At 39.8% G+C, this 9489-nt stretch overlaps 1 protein-coding gene across 1 annotated transcript; it reads left to right on the forward strand.

The window, feature by feature from the left end:
- Positions 1-3558: 3558 nt before the first annotated feature.
- LOC110705317 lies at positions 3559-4477 on the forward strand. Its single transcript, XM_021883152.1, has 2 exons — positions 3559-4088; positions 4188-4477. The coding sequence occupies exons 1-2, from the start codon at positions 3564-3566 to the stop codon at positions 4269-4271; spliced, it is 609 nt and encodes a 202-aa protein (XP_021738844.1). The 5' UTR covers positions 3559-3563; the 3' UTR covers positions 4272-4477.
- Positions 4478-9489: the final 5012 nt, after the last annotated feature.

A 9489-nucleotide genomic window follows, 5' to 3' on the forward strand; every position in this document is an offset into this window, starting at 1 on the left:
TACAGTGGGGATCTTGATCAGAATGATGTGCGTGTTAGAAGCAATGAGATTCATGTGGACGAGGAATACGAGAATGATGAGTATATTGTTGATAATGGTGAGGATGGAGCCGATGAAGATCAGGCGGATAAGGTCGAGGATGAACAAGTGGATGAGATGTTGCAAGGTGTTGAAGGTGAAGTGTTTGAATTATTATCGGAGGCTTCCAAAAAGCCTTTGTATCCCGGGTGCAAAAAATACTCCAAACTATCGGCCGTGCTAACACTTTTCAACATTAAGTCGAAGCATGGGTGGACGGACATCAGTTTTACTTCTTTGTTGACCGCATTAAGTGATATGTTGCCTAATGGGAATGAAATTCCTAAGTCTTATTATTACGCAAAGAAGCTCATGTGTCCCTTTGGTTTGGAGTATAAGAAGATACATGCATGTCCTAATGACTGTATTTTGTATCGAAATGAGTATGAAAAACTACAGGAGTGTCCACGATGCAAGCGGTCGCGGTACAAGCGCATGAGTTGCAATCCTGGCACGGAGGGACCTCCTGCTAAGGTGTTGTGGTATCTTCCCATTATTCCAAGGTTTAAGCGTCTGTTCTCAATACCAAAAGACGCTAAAAACTTGAGGTGGCATGTAGAGGGAAGAAAGAAAAACAGAATGCTTAAGCATCCAGCTGACTCTCCACAGTGGAAGGACATTGATTTGAAGTTTGAGGAATTTGGTAATGAAGTCAGAAATTTAAGGCTTGGGTTGTGCACGGACGGGATGAATCCATTTGGCACTCTTAGTACCCAACACAGCACATGGCCGGTACTTTTAGTGATTTATAATTTTCCTCCTTGGCTGTGCATGAAACGTAAGTATGTAATGGTTTCATTGCTAATAACTGGTCCTAAGCAACCTGGAAACGACATAGATGTTTACCTTGCGCCGCTTATTGACGACTTGAGAAAGATGTGGGACGAAGGGGTTTCCGTTTTCGATGCTCATCAGAACGAGATGTTCACATTGCGTGCAGCCCTTATGTGGACCATGAATGACTTCCCTGCATATGGAAAATTGTGTGGGTACAAGGTCAAAGGGAAAAAATCATGCCCCATATGTATTGATGACACATCAAGCGTATACCTGACTCATTCTCACAAATATGTGTACCTACGGACTCGAAGGTTCCTTAGGCGTGATCACCCGTACCGTAGGCAGAAAAAGGCTTTCGATGGAATCGTGGAAGAGGATACTGCGCCTAGACCATTGACTGGTGCTGAGATTAGTGCTTGGGTGAAAGGGATACAAATGGTCTTTGGAAAATCAGAAAAAACTGTGGTCTCAGCTGCTCTGTTTAAGAAAGAATCAATCTTTTGGAAGCTGCCGTACTGGAGAGAACATGACGTTAGGCATTGTCTTGATGTGATGCATATAGAGAAGAATGTGTGTGATGCTCTTTTGGGGACGCTTATGAATATCCCAGGCAAAACAAAGGACGGAAAGGGTGCACGGTTAGATTTGCAAGAGATGGGGATTCGTCCAGAATTGTGGCCTCAAGAAAAGGTCAGAAAGGGAAAGGAGCCGAGAATAGAAGATGAAAGTGTTTCGAAAAAAGGGAAGGAGAAGAGCAAGAGAAGGGGAAAGGCCAAAGATGCGTCAAAGAAGAAAGTTAAGGGTAAAGGGAAGGATGAAAAGAATTATTTACCCCCGGCTTGCTATACATTGTCAAGGGTAGAGAAGCGTATGTTTTGTGCATGTTTGTACGGCATTAAGGTTCCATCAGGGTACTCATCTAACATGAAAAGATTTGTAACCTTAAATGGAGAATTGAAGCTGACAAGTATGAAATCCCATGATTGTCACATTATGATGCAAGTCTTCCTACCGATTGCAATCCGTGGTATTCTACCGAAACACGTGAGGGAAACGATTACAAGCCTTTGTTTGTTTTTCAATACAATTTGTAGCAAAGTTCTTGATCCTTGTACACTAGATGCTTTGCAAGCTGATGTGGTTGTGACTTTGTGCAAATTTGAGATGTATTTCCCACCCTCATTTTTTGACATAATGGTTCATCTAGTTCTTCATTTGGTGCGTGAGATTAAGTTGTGTGGTCTAGTGTTCATGAGGTGGTGCTACCCTTTTGAAAGACACATGGGTACATTACAAGATAAAGTACGGAACCGAGCCCAACCTGAAGGAAGTATAATGCAAGGGACAGTGGGTGAGGAAATAGGTAACTTTGTGGCGGACTACATAGCCCTTGCTCAACCTATTGGTCTTTCTACTTCTCGACATGAAGGTAGACTTGATGGTCATGGCACAATTGGGTCGAAACGAATGTCACCAGACCGAGATCAGTTCTTACAAGCACACCTTTATGTGTTGCACCATGTTTCAGATGTGCACCCATATTTAGACGAGCACATGACTTGTTTGCGTGCCGAATTTCCATCCAAAGGTGAAAGGGCACTTATGCAGTTGCATAATAAGAAATTTGTTGATTGGTTTCATGAACGAGTAATGAGTGGATTGAATGATACTAATGTGACCGATACAGTACGGTGGCTTGCGTACGGTCCTAGGGATGATGTCCATTCATTTGAGGGATATGACATCAATGGGTACACTTTTTGGACCGAGGCTCGTGATTTGAAATCTTCCTCCACCCAAAACAGTGGTGTAACTCTTGCGGCATCGTCAAGGGAGTTTGCAAGTTCTAAGGATAAATCACCTGTCGATGCAGAGTTGTCATACTATGGTCGAATTCAAGAAATATGGGAGCTTGATTATTGTGACTTCACGGTTGCTCTTTTCAAGTGTAAGTGGGTTGATAATATCAGGCGTAACGTCAAACATGAGGACTTTACTCTTGTAGATCTTGGCCACTTGAATGATAGTGCGGAACCATTTATCCTTGCATCTCAAGCTAAGCAAGTGTTCTACGTAACTGACCCAATGGATTCAAAATGGTCTATAGTGCTAGCTGGCAAAAGAAGAATCTTAGGCATTGGAGATGTTGAGGATGAGGAAGAATATGATGCGTTTGATGATTCAGCACCTTTCACTGTTCCTAGACCTGGAGTACTAAATGATATAGACAACGAAGCAGGTTATATGCGATCAGACCACAACGAAGGAATTTCAGAATGAGGTAGTTTGATTAAAAGTTAGTAATGGTTTCATTGCAAATATAGTTTAGTTATCATGTATATTGGAGCATAAGTAGGCGAAAATGATATATTTGTAGTTTGAAATTGCCTAAGTGTACTAATTATCATGCATATACAAGGTTATAGGACCATAAGTAGGTGAAACTGGCATAAATAGCTTCTACTTAACCCAACTCCTTTGTTTTGTGTATGAACTAACATTTATTCATTCTAACAACCTATTTTCCATATGTAGATTGAAATTGGCATTTTGTACTCATTATCATGCATATACAAGGTTATAGGACCATAATAAGTAGGTGAAAATGGCTAAAATAGCTTCTACATAACCATAATAACTATCATGCATATACTTTACTATACACTAATATTGTTTATGATTGCTTTGACAGGTGCTTATATCTCATGGCGGACGATCATGATCCTCGTTTGGTAGAGGACATTGACGATGATGAGTATGAGGACGAGTACGAGGATGACGACTCCGATGATAGTGATGCTCCTTATGATGTGAATAAGGAGGATGACTTGGGTGAGCCAGAGGATCAGGCTCAAGATGAGTTCGAGCGTAGGCTTGACGATTTTGAAATGTCAGATGAACGTGCACCGGCCATTGTAAATACAGCACGTGAGATTGTTGGTGAGAACCCGACTTATGAAAGTCAAGGCCAAGGACAAGATGAAAACAACACAGGTGGTGGAGGGGGGGAAAAGGCACCGGCTGAAAGAAAAACAAGGGGTCCGACGAGAAGCTTTAAGAAACCGGACGGTCCCATGGTCTTGGATTATGACAACAAAGGCCAACCTGGGCCCAAATGGCGTCAACAATATGCTAATAAAGTTGGCTTATGTTCGCGGAAAATCCCCATTACACTTGTAATGCGGCAAGTACCTTCGGGTTTGATTCAAGCATTTTGGGATGATACAAGGGTAAGTGTGTTTTTGGCACATTTAGACAATTTAAGATACCTTAACCTTATGATTGTTTTTAAATAGAAACTAATAATCGGTTTTAATTTGTGCTTGCAGAGGCAGTTTTCTATTCCTAATGATCCCGAGAAGAAAAGGGTGTTTGTCTCTTTATTAGGGGAAAGATTCAGAGGACCAAGTTGACTAATCGGTGGATCCATAAGAAGAAGAAGGTGCAAACAAAGAAGAAGAATGCCAAAGAGGAAAACCGTCTCCCGTGGCAAATATGGCCGACCGTGTCAAAAGATTATTGGGAAGAGTTCGTTAGAATGAAGAGTCAAAAGAAAGCCATTGTAAGTTTGTGTAAATCTGATGTCAATTGAATAATAGCTTGACACTTTTTGTATTAATGAGACTAACACTTTTTGTTTTGTAGGAACTTCGAGAGCAAAATCAAGCGAATGCAGAAAAGAAGGAATACGTCTATCGTATGGGTCCTAAGACTTTTGCTGAAAAGAGACCTGAGTGGGCCGCTTCGGGTTTATACCCTAAAGCGGTTCTAGTGGCATCGAAGGAACTCTCTAGTTCCACGATCACTACATTGGTGAGTCGTGCCGGTGATTTCTTTTGTTCTCTCCATTCGTTTGATAAGAAAACCGGAAAATGGTTCATCAAGGGTCCGGAAGCCAAAAAACTGGCGGATAAGCTAGTAAGTTACCTATGAATTGTTGAAATTAAGTCACTTTTGCATCTAATCACTGTACAAACCATTAACTGTTTTACTGACCTCATTTTTCCTTATGCTATAGCTTGAGCACACTCAAGAGATGGTGGAGGGCAAATTTGAACCAAGTGTGGAGAATGACCTTTTCACCATGGCTTTGGGAAGGCCATACCATCCAGGACGAGTAGTAGGTTCGGGAGGGTCATTGCTTGGATGGAATAAGGTGATGGGTCCCGAATACACAAAATCGGGTAGATCTCGAGCCAGTGTTAACTCACCGGGGGAGTTGGATGCCAAGGTGGCATCAATTAAGGAACAAGTACGCAACGAGTTAGTTGGTGAATTGAATGCTTGGGCGAAGTTGATGAACTTACCGACTATTCCGTTCCTCACTCGTACCCCGGTCGACTCATGTTCTGAACCAAAAGGACAAGGAGAAGGTGATAGACATGGAGGAGATGAGATACGTGGTGAAGATGTGTCACCTCAGGTAAAATCAATTGGGTTATTAAAAGTTTTAAAATACCGAGTTAATTGAGATTTCAGGTGCAATGATTGATGTACTGTTGCAGGTTCCTACTCCTACACATGCGGACTCGAGGGAGCTTGAAAATCCAACACCGCATGAATTTCCAGAGTTACAGGTGATTTGTAACCCTCTACCTTAATGAATTTTGTTATATCTATGCTGTTGTAAAAGTCCTATTTAACTATCTTCTTTTTATATATATACTTGTGTAGGAAGACACCCGGTGTGCACTTCTAGCTCCGGGGAATGCAAATAGTACCGTGTTGAGTTTGGTGGTGTATGGTAGTGCCCAACCGACGACGGGTGCTACGGCGGGGCCACATCATTACTCGGTTGGGATCGACTCAAGGGTTGCGGGGTTTGAAGACATCCCACTACCCGTACCGATAGAGGAGGTTGAGATAACAGCGCTTTGGAAAGCTGTAGGTAGCTTCGTTGATTGGCCACGTGCATGGGTGAAGTTGATTAATAAGGAGGTAAATTAGCTACTCACTTGACTATTTTCTTCATTTCTCAACTTATAAACTCCTTGCATCTCAAAAAAACTCATAATCACATATTTATAAGTGTTTTTCATTTGAAATTACATTAAAATCGCTAAGTTCTAAGGTTTTGGGTCCAATTCATCAAACTAAAGCCACTTTGAGCCGAAATGGCTACTCACTTGGCTATTTTCTTCATTTCTCAACTTATAAACTCCTTGCATCTCAAAAAAACTCATAATCACATATTTATAAGTGTTTGTCATTTGAAATTACATAAAAATCGCCAAGTTCTAAGTTTTTGGGTCCAATTCATCAAAAAAAGCCATTTTGACCCGAAATGGCTACTCACTTGCCTATTTTCTTCATTTCTCAACTTATAAACTACTTGCATCTCAAAAAAACTCATAATCACATATTTATAAGTGTTTGACATTTGAAATTACATAAAAATCGCCAAGTTCTAAGTTTTTGGGTCAAATTCATCAAAAAAAGTCATTTTGACCCGAAATGGCTACTCACTTGCCTATTTTCTTCATTTCTCAACTTATAAACTACTTGCATCTCAAAAAAACTCATAATCACATATTTATAAGTGTTTTACATTTGAAATTACATAAAAATCGCCAAGTTCTAAGTTTTTGGGTCAAATTCATCAAAAAAAGTCATTTTGACCCGAAATGGCTACTCACTTGGCTATTTTATTCATTTGTCAACTTATAAACTACTTGCATCTCAATAAAACTCATAATCACATATTTATAAGTGTTTGTCATTTGAAATTACATAAAAATCGCCTAGTTCTAAGTTGTTGGGTCCAATTCATCAAAAAAAGCCATTTTGACCCGAAATGGCTACTCACTTGCCTATTTTCTTCATTTCTCAACTTATAAACTACTTGCATCTCAAAACAACTCATAATCACATATTTATAAGTGTTTGTCATTTGAAATTACATAAAAATCGCCTAGTTCAAATTTTTTTTTTTTTAAAAAAATAAGCAACTTCCGCCGTACCGGGACACCCGAGGGAGCCGCCCCCGCTGCTGGAACAGCAAAGGCAGCCCCAACGAGGCCACAGAAGCCCCGAAAGGTGGCTTCCAGGGCTGTAGCAGCCACGACAGGTGGCTGCCAGACTACTGCAGCCTCGGCAGCAGCCTGCCTGGGCTGCTGCAGCCTCGACAGGCGGCTGACATGGCTGCTGCAGCCTCGGCAGGTGCTGCCTGTGCTGCTACAACCATGGCAGCCGCCTGTCGAGGCAGCAGCAGCCCAGGCAGGCTGCTGCCGAGGCTGCACCAGACTGGCAGCCACCTGCCGTGGCTGCTACAGCCTTGGCAGCCACCTGTCGGGGCTGCTATGGCCTCGGCACGGGCTGCCTTCGCTGTTCCGGCAGCGGGGGCGGCTCCCTCGGGTGTCCCGGTGCGGCTGCCGTTGCATTTTAAAAAAAAATATTTAAGCAATTTTCATCATTTCATCAAAAAGTAGCCATTTTGAGCCGAAATGGCTACTTACTTGCCTATTTTCATCATTTCTCAACTTATAAACTCGTTGCATCTCAAAACAAATCATAATCACATATTTATAAGTTTTTTTCTTTTGAAATTACATAAAAATCGCCAAGTTCTAAGTTTTTGGGTCCAATTCATCAAAAAAAGCCATTTTGAGCCGAAATGGCTACTCACTTGGCTATTTTCTTCATTTCTCAACTTATAAACTCCTTGCATCTCAAAAAAACTCATAATCACATATTTATAAGTGTTTTTCATTTGAAATTACATAAAAATTGCCAAGTTCTAAGTTTTTGGGTCAAATTTATCAAAAAAAGTCATTTTGACCCGAAATGGCTACTCACATGACTATTTTCTTCATTTCTCAACTTATAAACTCCTTGCATCTCAAAACAACTCATAATCACATATTTATAAGTGTTTGTATTTTGAAATTACATAAAAATCGCCAAGTTCTAAGTTTTTGGGTCCAATTCATAAAAAAAAAGCCATTTTGACCCGAAATGGCTATTCACTTGGCTATTTTCTTCATTTCTTAACTTATAAAATCCTTGCATCTCAAAAAAACTCATAATCACATGTTTATAAGTGTTTTTCATTTGAAATTACATAAAAATCGCCAAGTTCTAAGGTTTTGGGTCCAATTCATCAAAAAAAAGCCATTTTGACCCGAAATGGCTATTCACTTGGCTATTTTCTTCATTTCTTAACTTATAAAATCCTTGCATCTCAAAAAAACTCATAATCACATGTTTATAAGTGTTTTTCATTTGAAATTACATAAAAATCGCCAAGTTCTAAGGTTTTGGGTCCAATTCATCAAAAAAAGCCATTTTGACCCGAAATGGCTACTCACTTGGCTATTTTCTTCATTTCTCAACTTATAAACTCCTTGCATCTCAAAACAACTCATAATCATATATTTATAAGTGTTTGTCATTTGAAATTACATAAAAATCGCCAAGTTCTATGTTTTTAGGTCCAATTCATCAAAAAAAGCCATTTTGACCCGAAATGGCTACTCACATGACTATTTTCTTCATTTCTCAACTTATAAACTCCTTGCATCTCAAAATAACTCATAATCACATATTTATAAGTGTTTTTCATTTGAAATTACATAAAAATCGCCAAGTTCTAAGTTTTTGGGTCCAATTCATCAAAAAAAGCCATTTTGACCCGAAATGGCTACTCACTTGGCTATTATAAGTGATTGTGAGTTGAAACTTATTATTTCTCAAACTATTTCAGATTTCCAATGGAAGCAAAATTTCAAAGAGAAAGAGGGTGGAGAAGCATAAAAGAATTGATCAACCTAAGAAGAAGCTAAGTGAACAACAGTCCAAGAGTTCACAAGCGTCGAAGTTGCACTCTTCGAAAGGTTCACCCATGCCACCTACTCCACTTGTTGAAGACATTGTTCTTAAATCGCTCTCTACTGACATGACCTTTCTTCACAACCGTGCTTGTCATTTGGTCGATCCCATGGAAGTTGCACTTTCTAAGGCAATGTTCCACTATGATGAGGATGCAATTGCATGGATCAACAAAGAAGATGAGAAGGATTTTCTATGTGGTGCAAAGCTTAACATTTCCCTCATTCAAACATTCATGAGGTACTTCAATTCCCACATAATCTATACTTTTTTCAAGTTATTCAAATTGATGGTGATTATCCTACATCTGATAAATTAATCAATGTTCATGCACGCAGAGCACTACAGGAGCACTTAACTGACACTGATTCTCCTTGTAAAGTTGGGTGGTTATGCCCCGAGCAGTTATCCACTACTAAAATCATAGGCAACCCCCATGATGTGTTGTACTATGTTGAACAGAGTATAAGGGAATCAACGCGTGCGGGAGACAAGTTCATATTCACCCCATGTTATAGAGAGTAAGTCTAACCATGTCAAATTCAATCGATTTGGCCTCATTATATGTTGACTCCTAAATATTAATTACCTTGTCTATTGTGAACTTATGTAGGGAGCATTGGAGCCTAATGGTGATTTGTAATTCCACTAACACAATTTATCACCTTGATTCAGCTCGATCATCGGAGAAGTGGCTCGTGAAGTCTATATTGCAAAAGTAAATATATATAGCAACCTATAGTGATGATTATTGCTAATAATAAATAATTTAGTAATCATACGACTAATCAAATTTGGTTGTAT

The sequence above is a fragment of the Chenopodium quinoa genome, unplaced genomic scaffold, assembly GCF_001683475.1.
Source record: "Chenopodium quinoa cultivar QQ74 unplaced genomic scaffold, ASM168347v1, whole genome shotgun sequence".
NCBI lineage: Eukaryota > Viridiplantae > Streptophyta > Magnoliopsida > Caryophyllales > Amaranthaceae > Chenopodium > Chenopodium quinoa.